A 19,010-nucleotide genomic window follows, 5' to 3' on the forward strand; every position below is an offset into this window, starting at 1 on the left:
GGGTCTTTTATGATCCATCCTCAGTTACTGTGGCTGTGTGAGTGGGCTAAAATGACCCCCCCCCCCCCATATGCGTTTACATAGGCCTATATACTGGCCAATGAAGGCATTGTGGCATACTTAAAATAGGCTTAGTTAAACAAATTAGTAAAAAGTTTAAACAGACTTTGACAAAACACACCACCATAGAGCATAAATGAAAGAACCACTTTGTAAGGAAAATCTCAGTCTTTATTTTTTTTATTTTTTTCTGATTGTCTCTCTCACCAAGTTGCACTGACACTTTTAGAGCCAAACACTGGCTAATAAATACATGAAATGTTAAAACGCACAACTGAGTCTCAAATACAATACTCATCACAAAATAGTATGTGTATGACAAAACAATCCGTTTTGCTTCCGTTACGGCTGAAAAGAGCGTGAAGTTTGACCTTTCGAGAGATCAAAAGGTGATATGACCCCTTCTTGAGGCAGCACTATAGCTAGAGAAACAAAATACAATTTCTGCTTAAATAAATGAAATGTGTGTTAAAAAAAAAAGAATAATGGGAATTTTATTTGAGCCTGGTGTGAGTCTTCTTCAAGAGTCCAAAAACGCGTGATTTTGTGATGTTGTAAACCAAACGACAACTTCACATTAGTCAATACTTAAAAAAGAGTAAACAGCGTTTATATCCAGTGCTTTCGGAAGTGTGTGACATTGAACAGAAAAGTGTGTGCAGAAGGAGAAGGCGAGCAGTAAGCTGGTCTTTCTCCTGTGATTAAAGCCGAAACAAACTAACCAACCCCAGCGTAGAACCAAAAGAAAAAGTTTTAAAATCTGATTTGTGATAGTCATACAGAGACGTACAAAATTAAACAACGCAGAGTTTAATTCCAAAATACGATAGCCACCACGTTGTACTTTGCACTATTAATTATTGTCAGTCCTATTTTATTTATTAAACAATACTTTTATATTTGCATTTGTAACATTATACTGTCCTAAGCAACACGTCACTATGCTGAAATTCTTGGCATTTTAGAGATATTCAGGAATAGAGATATTCAGGAATAATATAATCATTTTATATTCCCCCTTGAGAATTGATATAATTCCATTTTGGAACAGAACTCTTCATATGTACCAGTTTAAACCGAGAGCCCTGAAACCCATCTATGTTGTAGGGACAAGGATATCCAAAATGGAAACACATTTTCAAATTGGAGAGAGGATGGTGAACGAACACACACACACGCACGCTCACACACACAGACGCACACACACACACACACACGCACACACACGCACACACACATAAAGTGTTTCTTGGCAAAATAATAATGACATTTTGAGTGAAACAGAAGTAAAAAAAAAAAAGAGCCCATATGTAGTGAAGTGCTGGCTACTGGTGAAATAGGAAAAGTCTCACTTATGACCCTGGAGAATATAGCACTGTGCTCTGACTGCGGTGGTCTCCATCAAAGAGTATGTCATGTTTTGTCGTCCTCATTCTACTCTTAATAATAATTTACTTTAAAAATATACACACACTGTAGAAAAAGAGACACCTCTCCCCAAAGACTAGGCCTATTTAGGACATTAATGTTAGTGTATTGAACACTTGGAGACACATACATTTTTGCAGTGTTGCAGAGTGGGTATTGCATGAGTTAATAAAAGATCATTTTCTATACAGTGAAGGGTCCCCAAACTAAAAATAACCCTGTCGTGAGGTCACTCCTAAACCCCTTTACTATGGAACCAAAACTCTGATCAATTTGAACACACCTTTTAAGACTTGTCAATTCGTATAGTGTCTGAACAGAAACTGAAAAAGAATACATCTCTATCAATTGTAGACTCTGGGTAAACAGCCTGATTTGAGAGGGGTGGTTTGTTCATATATGGGGGCAGCCACTCAAATCAAAATGTTGGCCGTTCGGTTACAGTACAAAGCAACATACACTGAAAGATTTCAGAATATTTGGCCTCAAGGAAGAATGGGTGATGTAACTCTGACAGTACTCACTCAGACAGAGGGATCTAAAAGCAATAATGTGACCGGTCAAATTGCCTGACATTGATCTGGTAATTGCCCCTCATGGTTGGAGTGGGGTGCCAGAGTTAAACTCCCTGAGCTTTGTGCTAGTAGCCATTGTAGAAAATTCATCTCTCTTGCATCGGTGCTACTTATTTCTCGAAGGCTATACGCAAAAGACCATATTAGTACTGAATGTCGTAACACAGTTTCTCAGCAGTGCCTCTCCACCAGCGAACCCATTGCAACTTCCTGTGGCTGAAAATAATAGCACAATACAAATTTCTTTCCAAACAATTCCTCTCGTAGCAGCAGTGAGCGAGCATGTAGTAACACGCTGGGGAACTTCTACAACAGCTACACCTGTACCTGTGTTTGGGGCTGGGAGGGGAGCCAGCAGATACCGAAAAGAAGAAGGAGAAATCATCTCCTCAGATAGAAAAAAGAAAGTGATTGTATAAGACTTTTTTGCAGCGTTGGAAATTAAGACTACAACATCCCAAATGAATGTGAGTGAATGTGGCGGTATGGCACATCATAAAGTCAAAACTGTACAACCTGTGGGTAATTTGATGATGATGATGATGAAAATAATAATAATAATAATAATAATAATAATAATAATAATAATAATAATAATAATATAATAATAATAAAAATAATAATATGGGATAAAAGGGAGTTTGGCCTCCCTTTGTTTCATTTAAAAAAGAAAACACATTCACAAGCTGGCACATCATACCTGAGCAGGGATATTTTTCTTTAAAAAAAAAAACATCATTTAAACAGTAATGTTATGTAAGCAGTTTGTCAGAAAACAAACAAGAAAAAAGTTGTAGATGCACAGTTCTCGTACGAAACAAAAGAAAGACCTACAAACTAGACTACAAGAGCTATGATTTATATTAAAACTTTTCTTCCTCAAATTTCAAGTTCCGACAATCCAGAGTTTGTACAGGCGTCAGAAAAATAAAATAAAAACAGTCTATTGAGCAGGAAAAAAATGAAAAACCCCACAAAAAAAAGAAACATTAACAATAAAAACTTAAATCACACCTTTAAAAGAAACATTTTAAGACCAAATAGCTGTTGAAGACCAAATCCAGATGCTTTCAAAAAATCTGTGCATGCTCTTTCACAAACCACACGTGTTCATCGCTCGCTTTGTTTTTTTTCTCATCCTCCCTCTCGCTTTCTTGCTTCTCTATGTTCAGTAACTCTTACTCGCTCCTGTTACGATTGTCAAGGTGTAGAGTCACTTCTATGTTCATTGTCAGTCAATAATATAATACGCCAAAGTCTCGAAGTGAAGCGCTCCGCAGAGTCTTATGTGAATAAACTTAATAATAGTCTCAATAATAAAAAGTGTCTCTGAGGAAAACAACAACAACCTTTTTTTTCTCCTTTTTTTTCTCGTTTTTCTAAGTTGTCCAAACTATATGCCGAGCTCAGCTCAGTTGGCGCTAACGGCCTCCCGCGTCTCATGGTCACTGCTATAGTCCGACTTAGGCTCGTCCTCAAAGTCCTCGTACATGTCCATTTCGTCGTCGTCTCCGTCCCCGTTGGCGCGGTGTCCGGCCAGATCCAGGCCGACCCCACCCCCACCCCCTCCGCCTCCACCTCCGCCTCCGCTACCACCGCCTCCGATCCCCACCGTGCTGGGCTCCATCTTGATCCCGTACGTGCTCTGGATGACGGGCACGGCCGGCTCGGGGCTGACCGAGGCGCTGGAGCAGTCGGGCGAGGTCAGGCGCGGCGACGGCGTGGTGGCCGCCGTTGCCATGGCGATGGCCCCCGGGTAGACTCCGCCCCCGACCACGCCGAGACTGAGACCACCTCCTACTCCTCCTCCTGCGTTGTTGCTGAGCGAAATGGGCGGCTGGGGCCTGGTGGGCGCAGGTTGGATTGTGGTTTAAAGATTTAAAGAGGGATGATGCAAGGGGAAAAGAGAAACGTTCGGGATAGAGAGAGAAGAAGGGAGGGAGTGAAAGAGGAAAAAAAGGTGAAAGATAGAGAGGAAGTGAGACAGAAGGAGGCAGAGAGAGAGATTTACAATTAGCTTAAATTCCTAAACACACGCATACTGCAGCTGTGCAAATGCAAAGCACCAAGGGAAAATGTCAGTGACCACACAATGTAATCAATGCTCTTGTCATGTCAAACATCACGTAGAAATCTGATCAAAAACCTATTTTTCATAAAACAGATTACGAAAAATGACAGAGACGTAGGAGCGGAGGTCTATAAAACAGATCTGTTAATGCTACAGTACAGCCTCCTTAAAAGCACATTAATTCCTCTCCATTATCAGTTAGTTTAACAGCAGGCGATGTGTCTCTCTGCTACTGCATACAGCCGGGCATGCCCCGACACAGCACCCTCTCTGCCAGCCTCACAGCAGCAGTCCTCAGAGTCTCAGCCTAAATCACCTCTTTAAGATATGGATGGAATGACGGTAAACGCACATCACTCAAGCTAGCCCTCCGGCTGCTTAAATGGAGTGCATAAACCTGGGAAATTGCTGTCGCTATTTCTCCACCTAACTGTTTTTACGTGAGCCTCATGCCGCTCGGCTCTGTCTCCTCAAACAATTACTGTGGCGAGCTCCGATGGAGTCATTTTCGAATAATAAAAAAAGGCTTTAAAACATGACTGGTTTCGTTATAAGGAATGTGGCAGGGATTGGCTGTGTACCACGACTGACTTCTACCGCTGTGACTTGATTTGAGTTGTGATTGAAAGCCCAGGCCTGAGAATTATTTTATTTATTTATTTTTTACTATTTTGCCTGACCACAATGCTGTAAATATGATGTGGAGGTTGTGACGTCAGCCTCAGCATTTCTTTCTTTCTCGCTTTCTCTTTGTCACTCTGACTTTCTCTCTCTCCCTTTCTCCTTTTGTCTCCTCTTCTTTCTCTGTCTTGCCCTAGCGTCCTCCCCCCAATTCTCTCTCTCTCTCTTTCTCTCTCTCCCCTTCCCTTCTTCATTTTTCTTATTGGGAGGAAGAGAAAGAAAGACGGAGCTCCTTCCCTCCCCCCCTCCCTCCCAAACATCTGCTTACGTTTCATATTCCACTATAAGTATGTCTGTGTCCAATTTTCTCCCTGGAAGCCACGAGTGCCCAGCATTGTCCTAATTTAATAAATGACAAGCTATTAAAAGTCGCTCCTATTCAAAGCGGTGGCCCCTGGTAAGTCAATCTCAAACACAGGCCACTGTGATGGCATTAAACACGTCGACGCCTGGTTCCCATTAGGGACAATGCCACTGTTTTTCCCCCTGACACGGCTGTTCTGCTTTGGGGATTAAAAACATAAAAAAATACAGAGAAGAAGCCCTGTGTTGAAGAGACCAATTTTATTTAGTTAAACCAATACAAATTAGTGTAATGGCCATTCATTTATTTTGTATAGTGAAGAGACATCTATCATCAGTGTATACACTGAAAACATACTGTGTTCTGAGATTTCTTTTTATTTATTTACTTTTTTAACACACAGTGCATGCAGTGAATTTTAGAATAGCATAGAATAGTTTTAGAATAGTCCAACCGTTTTTTCCATTGACAATTCAACTGTGCCATGACTAGCAAGATGATGGAGAGCGGTTATTTTAATAAGTAAAGCGGGCATTCAGTTCTCTCTTCACTAGTCAGAGAGTAAGAAAGCTGAGAGGTACAAAATGTAGATGAAATAGACAGCTGTCAAGCTGTGGGAGGAGGCCGTGTCTGAGAGACTGACAGTAAGGCTGATTTATACTTTGGCATGTTGTGCTCGACAAATCCAACTGGTGGTGATGATTCAGGTATAGGCACGGAAGGCAGGATTTTCTCATTCTCATTTGCTAACAAGTTTATACATACGCCCTCAATCTAATGGTTCACTTAGGCGGTCTTTATAAGCAGTTCACTGTTCACACCTCATGTTCAGCTTGGTCACTCACAGCTGTTCCTGCTGTATTCTGTTTTCAAACTCCCTTCACCTCCCCAGCCTCCTCCTCTGCCATTTAAGTAAATGTATGATTCTGTCGATGGTATGATGTTATATCTGTGCATCTTGAAGGGCTTTAAGATACACGTGTCTTTAAAGGGCTCAATATTTAAATGTTTGCTTCTGTGGATTGTATGCTGTGGATTGTATGTTAATCTGTATATTAATTTATGCCTTGAAGGGTTCTATGTAGATGCATAACTCTGTATCTCATGCTCTGCTTCTGGGGGGGTTTGTGATCTCAGATTCTGTGTCATGCTTGCACAGGTAATATGTAGTATCACAGGAGCAGAGTCACACCGCCAAACTGAATGCAATATCATTGCAATAAATGGTAAATGGTTAATCCTGCGCTGAAGTGTCTAACTGAAGCATAACTTAACAATCATTTTCAGAAGAAGAAATTGCAGAGAATTGTTGACGAGTCGCAAAACTTTTTTCAGTTGAAAACTGAAAAACATACTTTTTGTCGAGCAACACGGGGCAACACTTATTTACCGAAGCATAAATCAAGTTTAAGTCTGTATAGAGAAGACACAGGAATGTCCAGCAGGAGTAAATGAGTTACACTGTGTGTATCTCAAATAACAAATACATTCCCAATTACAACATGTATTGCAGTGCTGCTAACACAGTTCAATTTAAGGAAGAAGGCCTCATTTTGCACTGTTGAACATCTTGCACTGCATGCTCTTGGCTTACTTTTTAAAAACTATTTGGGCAAATATATATTTGCCCAAATAGATTGTCATACTAAAGATTGCCCAAATTTTCAAGATTTTTCAAAAAGAAAATAGCAGATCTACAAGCTCGTAGTTTGTATACTGCTATTTTTGAATAGCCAAATTATAAAATAATGGTTAAAGTGGTTACACTTTACGCGTTCGCCCCGTGCCGTTACTCACCCCACGCTGAAGAACTGTCTCATCTCCTGCCGCCGTGAGCGCATCATCTGCTTGTACTCGCCGATGCGCAGCTTCTTGCCGTCGATGATGCACGTCCTCTTGGGCCGCGGCTTGTACTTGTAATTGGGGTACTTCTCCAGGTGGATCTTACTGAGCCTCGCCTGCTCCTCGTAGTAGGGCTGCTTCTCCTGGTTGGTCATGGATTTCCAACGAGAACCTGGCGGCAAAAAGACGGGGCATTTTATTCTTCAACTCGGTTCAGTTTGGTTTTTTTGTGTAGTCGCTCCTGGTTGGTCACGGCTTTTACAGCAAGAGCATGGAGAGGAGACTGGAGAACTCTTACTTCATTTGGGTTTGTTTGGAGTTCAGTTTAGTTGAATTGAGCTGTGGTTTAGTTCATATTTTATTTACCTTTATTTATTGTACGTAATGTACCTAATATTGTTGCAATGCATTAGAAAGATAAAAAACACATTATTTTGAAACCTGACAAAAATGTACTGTATGTAGCCCAGAGAACAAGAATATTTGATTGAAAAGCATTTTATTCACTTCTTTAGATGTTTCGAAACGTGTGCTGTTAAATCTATCAAAAAAAGAAAGAAATAATAATCTCAGCTTGCTGGTCGCACTTCCTCCGGTAAGAGGTTGTCATGAGAAGAGACACGGGAGGGAGTTCTGTTTAAACTCCAGAGTCCTTAGGTACTCCATCCTGCTGTGCTGTTGGCTCTCAGAGAATGATACATTGTGTACTCATTATTTTCCCTCCCTTTAAGAGTGACTTCAGGAACAAGTGGACAGGGCCATTACCACAGGAACGCAGCACATCTGGAGCATGCTCATTGACAACTGATGGTACGCACACCGCCTCGCCCCCATCTGTTTATCCACGTTTATCGCAAAATACAACTCTACTTTTCGGGTCAGGAAACAGAGACAGTTTTTAAAAAAAAGGTCCAGCTGTGTTATTGTGTCAGAAAGAGCTGTGTTATGTGTGTGCATGGACACACATACACTAGATAGATGCATACAAGGACAAGCGTACAGTGTGCATATTGTATGCATGCAAGCACATGCACTTGCATGGAAATGGACACCCACAAACACATGTAGATGGACACGCACCTGTTTCTATGTGTGTCCATACATGATGACATATTGCATACACATACAGTAGATACATGCAGGCACACACACACACAGTGACACACACACACACACACACGCATTCATTCACATGCACGCACGCACGCACGCACGCACACACACACACACACACACACACACACACACACACACACACACACACACACACACACACACACACACACACACACACACACACACACACACACACACACACACACACACACACACACACACACACACACACTCTTCAGGTTCTGGGTTTTTCCTGATAGCACCACCACAGCCACATTCTGATGAATATCCGGAACATTCTGTCTCATTGATGTGAAAGTGAACTCCGACCTCTACTATTTGACCATAAACACATTATTTCAGCCAAATATTTTTAGTATGACAATCTAAGAGCTATGGTAGAGATATCTAAACATAAGTCTCGGGACTATTTGAACTTGACATATCTCTTTAGCCCTTAATTTAGTTAGCCTGACAAAAAGAGTTTTGGAAGAAAAAGTGCTCAATTAAAAAGTTGCATATTTCATTTTTATTTTCTGTTAAACATTGCTTGTTTTGAAATGTTTCGCAAAGGACGCCAGGTGCTCCTGCAAAGACAAAGCGCGGCTTTGTCCAAGCACATTCAAAAGCTTTGACTTAGAAACGTGGACCCCTAAAAACGATTTGTACATAATATCGTAATGTCTCCTTACATTCACCAGACCCTGGGCTCGTCGGTAGCCCAGTCACACAGACACTGGAGGTCTTAAGAACCGTCTACACTTGGCGAACAACCGTTACGCTCAGCGCGTAGTGAATGGCTATCTGTGTCTGGCTAACCTAGTATCAACATGGCCTGTTCTCTAACTAGATGCATCCATCACACTAGTCAGGCTAAACACAGCGAGGCTCTGTGTGTGAGGAGTGTTTCTGCGCTAAGTCACACACACACACACACACACACACACACACACACACACACACACACACACACACACACACACACACACACACACACACACACACACACACACACACACACACACACACACACACACACACACACACACACTGACCCTCTCATCATGTCCAGGTTGTTGGAAAAGTTGAGGGAAAAGAACTCAGTGCCCTGAAGAACAAGACTGAATAGTTGTATAGTATATTCAGCCATGCGTGACTTTGATGGAGGCTGATGGTAAAGGTTAGTCTGTTGGAGGTGTGTGTTGGACTTGTTCCACTCAGCGTTAATACTTATGCGGTGAATTAAGGTAAATGTCACACCGTGTGTGTGTGTGTGTGTGTGTGTGTGTGTGTGTGTGTGTGTGTGTGTGTGTGTGTGTGTGTGTGTGTGTGTGTGTGTGTGTGTGCGTGCGTGCGTGCGTGTGTGTGTGTGCGTGCATGTGCGTGCGTGCGTGCGTGCGTGGCCAAAAGACAAGAGAAAACATACAAAGTGAGTAGATTGTGTCAGCGGGCTTGTTAGAGGTTATTGTTACAATGAGGAGCTCATCTCCAGTTATTAAAAACTAAATTCAACTTCAGCAAGTTAAAAGTGTCCCTAAGCAAGACACTTAACCCCTAACTGCCCTCAGAGTGCTGTATTAATACCGGCCACTGCTCCTAACATTAGGAGGGCTAGGGCTAAATGCAGAGGACGAATTTCACGTATGTGCAAATGTACTATGACAAAAATACCCCCTTTCTCCCACTTAAGCCCTATTTTATAAATAGGGCTTAAGTGCTTAAAAGCTACCAGATTTAAATTAATAAAAAGGAAGTTGGTTCTCACCCAGGATCTTGCTGATGTTGGAGTTGTGCATGTCAGGGAAGGTCTGTAGGATCTTCCTCCTCTCGTCCTTGGCCCACACCATGAAGGCGTTCATAGGTCTTTTGATGTGTGGCTCAGTGTTGTTTCTTCCCCGAGTTTCCCTGAACACCCTGGCCTCCATCGCATTACTCCCTACAAGAGACAGAGATATAACATATTTTCATACAATGTTAGATGCACATGCACTCTCGCACACCCACACCCACCCACACGCACACGCACACGCACACACACACACACACACACACACACACACACACACACACACACACACACACACACACACAAACACACACTATCTCAAACTTTTCCCAGACACTGAAGTGTTTTACGTTGCAGACAAAGTCCCTGACATAATCAAATTCTATCCTGAGACAGAACACATGAAATGACACTCCCAAGCAGCAGTTCAAACTCCCACATATGGAAGCCGTGGAAATAGAGCATTTCAGCGAGCTGATTAGCCTGAACACCTGGCTTTGGAATTTAGTCCCAAATTAATCTTATGGGAATGGGGGGAAGCTTTTGTCAGAGATGGTCTCTACCTGAACAAGGATGCAAGTTCGGATGCTGTCTGACAATTTTGCATTTGGAATCCTCCATTCAGATACTTCTCACAGAAACCAGCCATGTCATCCCGCAAACGCAAAGTTTGTGACCGATGTGTCAGAAAATGTTGTTGGGTCCCAGTCCTTATCTATATTAGGTTCCACATTAAACACTGGTAACTATTCCATCGGTGTTGGACTGACATTTTCAACGTTCTAGCTATGGAGAGGATGCATAGCTTAATGGGTAAGCCGTCTGGGAATCATAAGGTCACCAGTTCGCACCCTGGATGTGTCTATCCAGGCAATGCCCCTCGCTTAATCAACCCGACCTGATTCCATGGACATTATCCAGAGTATATTATGTGAAACAGGCTACGCACTAGCACTGGGCAATATGACTTTAATATCACAATTATTTCAAACATCTGCCTCAATTACAATTAATTAATGACGATTATATTAACACATCAAGTGCCAGAGGTTTTTTAAAACAGGGTACATCCAGTGCCACCATTCTTACCGTTTACGCTGATCTGTTTAGAGGTGTATCAGCCTCCACGAGGACGCGGATGTAAAAAAAGGGTGTGTGCGCGATGGTCGAGGGTCCCGTCTAACGACTGGAACAATAATATTTCCAACGCGATCCGCCATTGCAGAGTGATCGCACGTCGAAAGTGGCTTGTTTTCACGGCGGTAAAAAGATATGAATATTCTTTTTGGGCCCTTGTCATATCCGCGTTAGAGCTCCTTGTGGAATTTTTTTTTTGCAAACACAAGAATTCTTGTTTATGGCACTCGACGGCTGTATTTCGATTTTGATATATTTCTGGTTAATTGCACAGCCCTACTACACAGACAAGCGTATTCACACATACAGTACAACCTCTATCTGAGCAGCTCCAAAGAGTCATTGGGGGGAGAGGTGAATTGCTTAAGGGCACCTTAGCAGTAGGCACAGGGAATGTGCACTTTCCCCATCCAAAGCATTCAAACCAGCAACAAATGCATTTCTCTAACCTTCTAACTCCCTGAAAGGGGTTGATGTGTTGTACTGTATATATAACATAAGTATAACAAAAGCCAGTATGGGTCGACGCTGGGATTCTCCTGTGCATACAACACACACTATCCTCACTTAGTTTCCCAAAGATTGTATCTTAGTGTGTCCGCTCCTGTGTTTACGCCTGTGACTCTAAACTAAATGGTGATGAACGCTCCTAGAACCCCTCGCCGCTTGTAAACACTGCTGCTTTATGGGAAACAGGTGGGTTGTGGGTAAAAAAGAAAAAGACATTGAATACTCCCTGGCTGTGTCTACAAGCTCCAAGTATACTCACAGAATTAGAATGTGATGGTATCTACTGTTCCAGGAAACATATGTGCAGCAGGCACTCCGACACGTAGCACATATGTAATACATATTCGTTTAAAACCTAACATATAGGCCTACTGCATATGTGGGAAATCTGCAAATGTTACATTTTGAGATATGTTTTTGAGATTAAAAACATATGCTGATGAACATTTTGGATCTATGGTATATTACTTAATCAGAAGATGGTAAAAAAATAAGTGTGGTGGACCCTTGCACACGGTCCACTTGTATTTGTCTTGATTTCGTTTACATATTTGTCCAGGCTGGAATCGTCCTGACACAAACACCAGCAGTGAAGAGAAAAAAGCCATAGAATGCTGCCTCTTGTCTCGTACTTTCGCGAATAATAACAGCTTGATAACGTGTAAAGAGTGTAAAATGTTGACTTTAAGGAAGTCTTGTTTAGTTGTCGAATGTTCTTCACTCATTTTTTCCCCCCAAAGAGCACAATAAATATTTGTGTCTCACGGATACCTGCCTGTCAAGGCTTTCTGGAAGAGACTGTTTGTAGCACAGGGCCCCCCCCACCCTCCACCCCCACCACATCCCAAATAAGTGGCGCCATCTTTCTTTGTGGGGCCCCCAGAGTTTAAGGGTCACTGGTATCAATTTAAACCAACGCAGGATGTGACTGCTCCTCCCTGAACCTCACCATTTCTTCACTTATGTTTTCCATCCCTATGTCCCGTCGTTCCCCCTTTCTTTACCTTTTCTCTGCCTTTGTGCCAACGCATTGTAGTCAAACACAAATACATTTAAAAAGTTTACAGGGGTGCGTAAAAAAAATCGGAGAGAAATCAGCGTATTAAATACATACACTTGGACTCATGCTGGCGAAAAACATGCTAATACCTAATAGTGCTGTATGTCACTAACAAGTATTCCTGCCTGTTTCGTTCCCGTCCCAAACCGAATGAACTCTGCTGTTGAAGAAAGCACAGCACTGCCTTCAGTTTGTGGCAGAACCATCATGTGTAAATTACACAACAATAAGAGGAAGCAGTTCAGTGAGAGAAATTCTCAGAAAGACAGAAATGTCCGGAGCAGAGAGACAGAGTATACTGTAATGTCCAGAGTATAGCATACCGTCGAGGTCTTCTGGTCTGGTGAGGTCGATGACCCTGTGGACCATCTTCCCAGCCTCCTCTCCAAGCTTCCCCAGGTGCTGACTCAGGCTCTCGTAGTGCAGACGCTCCTGTGACACATAAACGTTCAAGGGTCATTCACAACAAGTTACGAGTTAAGAGGCTAGCCCACCTTTTTTCTCCTTCATTAATGCACGGGAGAAACAAGAGGAAGGTACGCCACACTGAGGCTAGGCAGTCGCGACCACACCATTATACCGTGCGTGGGGGCATGCACCGTGTGTGTGTGTGTGTGTGTGTGTGTGTGTGTGTGTGTGTGTGTGTGTGTGTGTGTGTGTGTGTGTGTGCATGAGAGAGAGAGAGCATGTGTGTGTATCAAATCAAACTTTATTTATTAAGCACATTTAAAACAGCTGAAGCTGACTGCCTCATTGCCTTATTAGGCCTACGGGGGAAATCCAGTTTTCAGCTTCACCCAGCTGACGGCTGCTCAGATGGTTATGATGAACGCTGGGGGTGGGGGGGCTTTCTGATCACCAGACAGCCTCTCTAACTACTCAGCTACCGCCACACCCACAGGATGTGTTACTTGATCGTTTGGAAAGTGACAGGTGAGAGGGAAAGTAAAAATCATTATAGTACATATTTCAATTTGTTCATCTTTGGATCGTCTGTTTGTGCCCTTATAAACGTTCTCTTTGCACACATGCTGTACACACACACACACACACACACACACACACACACACACACACACACATGTAAGCACGCGAAAATGCAGGGAAATTTGCATGTTGGTGTAGTGAGGAACGAAGTATATCACTATCACAGTTACTAAAAAGATGAGTAGAGACATCGTGGGCATACGATAAGACTTCATTCAGACTTCTCCCAAGCCGGTCCATCTAGCTCGGTCTCCTCTCCTCTCCTCTCCTCTCCTCTCCTCTCCTCTCCTCTCCTCTCCTCTCCGAGCCAAATAGCTACAACATGCTGCCTATATATGCGAGGCCCTCTGCAGCTAAAATTACCTCCGCCACGCTCCCAAACTGTGGTGGAAAACATAGGAGCCTCCACACAGGCCACCACGCGTATCCACACTCCCTCCCTCCCCTTACACCCCCCACCCACCCCCTCGTTCTACTCCCTTCCCCGCCCCGCCTCTCCTCCTTTTTCTGGTGACAGAGGCATTTTGTTTGACGCAGGGGATGGTTGCTGGGTGAAGTCATGCGGCGGTAGCCGCTGGCAGGGCCTGTGGAACTTAAGGGGCCGGGATCTCTGAGTGTGTGTGCGCGCAGCCGCGCGCGTGTGCGTGTGTGTGTGTGTGTGTGCGCGCGCGCATGTGAGGAGGTGTGGGCATACATGTAACTGTGTGTGCGTGCATTGGCATGGCATGTAACTGTGTGTGTGCGTGTGCGAGCGTGCGCGCGCGTGTGTGTGTGCATGTGTGCGTGTGCGTGCATGCATGCATGCGTGCGTGCGTGCGTGTGTGTGTGTTTATAGACGGGGAGTCGACGCGGGCCAATGTCAGCACTACAGTAGGGCTGTAATCAGGCCCACCACAGAACATGTGCCTGGGCACTGCCGCATTCACCGCAGGAAACTGCCGCCTAACAAAGACCCAAAGAAAAGACCTCTAACACAGAGAGAGAGAGAGAGAGAGAGAGAGAGAGAGAGAGAGAGAGAGAGAGAGAGAGAGAGAGAGAGAGAGAGAGAGAGAGAGAGGTGGATGGAAAAACTCGTAGTGAGTAGAGATAAAGAGAAAAATAACCCGAGTGGAAGTTTAACCACTTGAACCCCAGCATCCATATTCTCGGGTGAACATTAGCCAAAAATAGCAGATCTACAAGCTGACAACACGTCACAAGTAGATCGGCTATTTTTGGTAAAGAGATTCGGTTTCGACGAAAACAAAGCGGTCCAATTACAGAGCCAACTCAGGTCCAGTTTACGAAGTCAAGAGGGTTTAAGTCTTTAAGGCGAGTGACACACCGGGCAACCTTTTAAGTTAAAGCAACAGACAAGTTATATCAGAGAGAGAGCTTTTTAATTGAGTCCAGAAGATAGACACGTCCAGAGCAGACAAGAGAATTTGGGAAATTCATTATCAACTGTCCATTGTACAGATTTAGGGACACACAAAGTTGGATAAAATATGCTAAAGACATCTTAAGGCACGTGAAACAACTGGGGCAACATTTTGGGCAACTCTGATGAGCAATGGTGCAGAAAGTGTTGCATCAGCGTTGTCATTTGACTCCAATAGGAACATGTCACCATGAATCATCCCAAAAGACTTTCGACTCTGTGGCTTGTCTCACTTTGTGGCCTGCTGCTGCTGCACAGCAAAATCCTGAGTGTTCATTTATCCCTGAGAGCGTCCGTTTACACTCTTAAGGGCTAAATTAGACATTTTGATGTGTGCACATTAGATATCTGTGTATTTGTCTGTTTTAATACAAGTACTGTTTCCTGGATATTGTTGTCAAATGGTCGTGTGAGATGCATTTTCAGGCATGGAGAATGTCTGGAGTTTACACCTGACAAGTGGCTACAACTCTTGTGTAAAACTCTGTTTTATAACGAAAATATAGCCTGAATATAGCCAATGTCCACAGTATTCATGCGTGTACGTGTACTTTGTTAGTGGCCTTGCATTAATTATCTTGTGTTGGCAAAGCAAATTCCTCATAGACGTGGCAATGAAGTGTTTCTGACTCTGGTGTTGGCAAGAAATTGCCTGGTGTGTCCCCACGTAGTGTGGGGACTTGGAAAGACATTTAGCACAGCATCAACAGAGTGGGACTCGTATAGAGTATTAGCAAAGGACTAACAGAAAGTTAGTCCAAGCAAAAGGTAAAAAAAAGTAGCATAGAACACACACACACACACACACACACACACACACACACACACACACACACACACACACACACACACACACACACACACACACACACACACACACACACACACACACACACACACACACACACACACACACACACACACACACACACAGGACTCGTGAACAATTCAGTCTATAAACATAATCTGAGAGATGAAATCACACAGCTACATACAGCAGTATATATACACCCTAAATACTCGGAGTATAATATGTGTCTTTAAACTCTATAAATGCATATTTATAAACCAGTTTAAACACAGCCAACCTATGCAATAGAGCCTCCAAAAGAACAAGCTATACATCTCTGTACAGTACATCGCCAAAACATTTTATAAAGAAAGAAAAAAAAAAGATTAACAGACTATTGTGCTTTTACAAGGTCTGGGGTCTGATTTCGCTGTTGAAATGTATAAATCTAAATTTAAGAGACACGAGGTTCTCCTGACACGCTTGGACTCTCCTCGTTTTGGCGTTTGTGGCTCCCCGTTGTTACCACGGAAACGCTATAAACAGTGCACCTTTTTTTTCCGTTTCAAGTCAGAACCGAGTCATGCTCATTACCTCGGTTATACCACTACCAGGGTTTGCCGTTGGCAAGTACATGATCCCGCACCGGCCGACCCACGGCTGTTTACTGCAGCCCCAGGGCAGGGTGGTCGTAAGGTCCGTTCCATAACTGAAAGGTCATGGTTGATACCCTGTTAGGCAAGCTGTCTGTCAACCAGCAATGTCACACACTGAACCTCCATACCTACCACACAGTCTAAGTTGCTCTGCAATCAGAGCAAAACCTTTTTTTTCATTATAATGGAAATATATTTTGTGGGTTTTTTCTTTCTTCCTTCCTTCCTTTCTTTCGTTCTTTCTTTCTTTTGTTCTTTCTTTCTTTCTCTTTCTCTGTCTTTTTCTCATCCTTTCACACAGACATCACTCGATAGAGCCATCGCCCAATTCCTCCTCCTCCCTTTTCTCTCTCTCTCTCTCTCTCTCTCTCTCTCTCTCTCTCTCTCTCTCTCTCTCTCTTCTTTTAACCTAAATCCTCTCCTTAGAGTTCACTGCAGCACATACATACACACAATACACACATTCTATAAGAGTCATGACACATTGTGAGTACAATCACATAGAGAAAGCACAAACTAAATGAGAGTGGTTTGGTTTTGTACATGGTACATGTGATTGAATTGAATGAGCGTTCACTTGATGTCTTGAGTCATGAGTTCATGGGCGAGGTCAAAATGTTTGAGGGAGATGTAAAAGCTTCTTTTCTAAATAATGGCCTTCAATCTATCATGGACCGCTGAAGAATTGACGTCTATTCAGGAAACCAGTATATATATATTTTCCACAGAGAATAACATGGAATATGGAATGGAATAATAAATAATGCAATAATAATGGAATAATAATGATTTCAGGTATTACATGTTTTAATTATTTCCTTGATTTTTAAGCAGTATTTACAACCATGTCAAAGCTATGGATCTGCAATCAGTCAAATCTCTTAAAGCTAAGGACCTTCCAGCTATAGCAAGAGCCATAATGTGTCATGCATGTAAGCTCAATAAAAAAACACAAAAAAAATCGCACTCGGTGCCGTGCTATGAGCTTGTATCTCTGCCATTTTTATTTTTTTTAAATCTAAAATGACAGAGTTGGTTCCCGGATTGAATGTGTTAATCTCCATCAGTCTCTCTATTAATTCCATGCCTGTTCCATTCGCTACACCTTTACTTGTATCATCCCATCTTTCTAGGTCTCCCTCAATTGCTACACTCTTCTCATCCTCCTCTTCCTCCCCTCTTCTCTTCTTGCCCATCATTTCGCTCTCCTCGCTGCTTCCTTTCCTCACTCTCCTCAATTCCTCTTTTTCCCCTTTACTTTCCCATGTCTCGTCTAGTCCTTAGGGTTCACTTCTTCCATCCTCGCCCTTCTTCCCTTCTCTGCTCTCTTCTTCCCCTCTTTTCTTTCAACTTTCTTCCTTTTTTGATCCCTATACGCGCTTGCTGCCCCCTTCCACCCCTTCCTTCCTTCCACACACACACACACACACACGCACACGCACACACACGCACACACACACACACGCGCACACACACACACACACACACACACACACACACACACACACACACACACACACACACACACACACACGCACGCAACTTGACCAATACCCACAACCCACCCACTGTGAGCCTGATGGAGGGTGGCTTTAGAGCAGCTGAGCAGTCCTGACAGCTCCCATCAGCCTACAGATGGCGTTAAGTGGGCGTAGCCATGGAAACTCTCTTCTTTCAGGCCTTTGGGGGGTCGTTTTAAGCAGGAGATTGATGAAAGGAAAGAACCAGGAAGTGAGAGAGAAATGCTGTAAGGCGGAGGTGAGTATATGAAGGTGAAGGTCTAAATGACGTGCTTCATTTAATATGAGATAGGCACTGCTTTGAGGTGCTGAATATCTTGCTGAGTATCTTGTGTCCTTGCTTACTGTAAATCGCTCTGGATTAAGAGCGTCTGCTAAATGCCTAAACTGTTAACTGTTAACTGTAAACTGACGTGCGAGAGACGTCATATTAACGTTCATTTTATCTGTTTGAATGTATCCAATGTGCGTGTTGCTGGCCAACATGAAATCTACAATAGTTACGTCAAAACAAGCAGCACATTAAACGATCGCCTTGTATTCTACAGTACATATAAACCTGGTAAGTTACATTTCTTTTGTTTTTAAAATTGTCTTTTGTCTTTTAAAATGTATTAATTGATCTGAATCTGTATAATTGTAATAATCTAGGATAGTGGTTCTCAATTGTTTCCGGATCAGGGCCCACTTTAAAATCTCTAAAACGGCACCGACAGCAAAGTTTCAAGGTTTTATAGAAAGAAAATACCATGATGTATACATTTTTTTACATTATTATTTTACATTAAAGTTGTATTATCATTAAAATCTTGACAAGTTTTTTGGCAATTACTGTACAGTATTTGGGGGCCCACTTGCAATACCCTCACGGACCACCAGTGGTCCCCGGCCCACAGGTTGAGAATCTCTAGGAAACCACATGGCAGTGGAAAACATTTCCAGAAAGATGACTGTTTAACTTAATTATTAGACAACGTTCACCTTGTAGGCCTTGTCTGTAATGAGACGGGGAGACGGCTTCATTCACTAAATGCAAGTGCTGACATACAGTAAGCTGCTCTATATGA

General features: G+C 42.9%; 1 protein-coding gene across 2 annotated transcripts in view; it reads right to left on the reverse strand.

The window, feature by feature from the left end:
* Window positions 1–224: 224 nt before the first annotated feature.
* Window positions 225–19,010, reverse strand: part of LOC311047290 (transcription factor Sox-6-like) — a 150,748-nt gene continuing 131,962 nt past the window's right edge. For both annotated transcript variants that reach the window (XM_084059954.1, XM_084059953.1), the window contains exons 13-16: window positions 12,894–13,002; window positions 9,843–10,013; window positions 6,917–7,133; window positions 225–3,907 (exon numbers count right to left, since the gene is read on the reverse strand). In XM_084059954.1, coding sequence (XP_083916080.1) covers window positions 3,475–3,907; window positions 6,917–7,133; window positions 9,843–10,013; window positions 12,894–13,002 — 930 coding nt within the window. In that variant the 3' untranslated portion in view covers window positions 225–3,474. The remainder of the gene's footprint in view (window positions 3,908–6,916; window positions 7,134–9,842; window positions 10,014–12,893; window positions 13,003–19,010) is intronic.

Source organism: Gymnoscopelus microlampas, assembly GCF_963454915.1.
Source record: "Gymnoscopelus microlampas genome assembly, chromosome: 6".
Classification (NCBI taxonomy): Eukaryota; Metazoa; Chordata; class Actinopteri; order Myctophiformes; family Myctophidae; genus Gymnoscopelus; species Gymnoscopelus microlampas.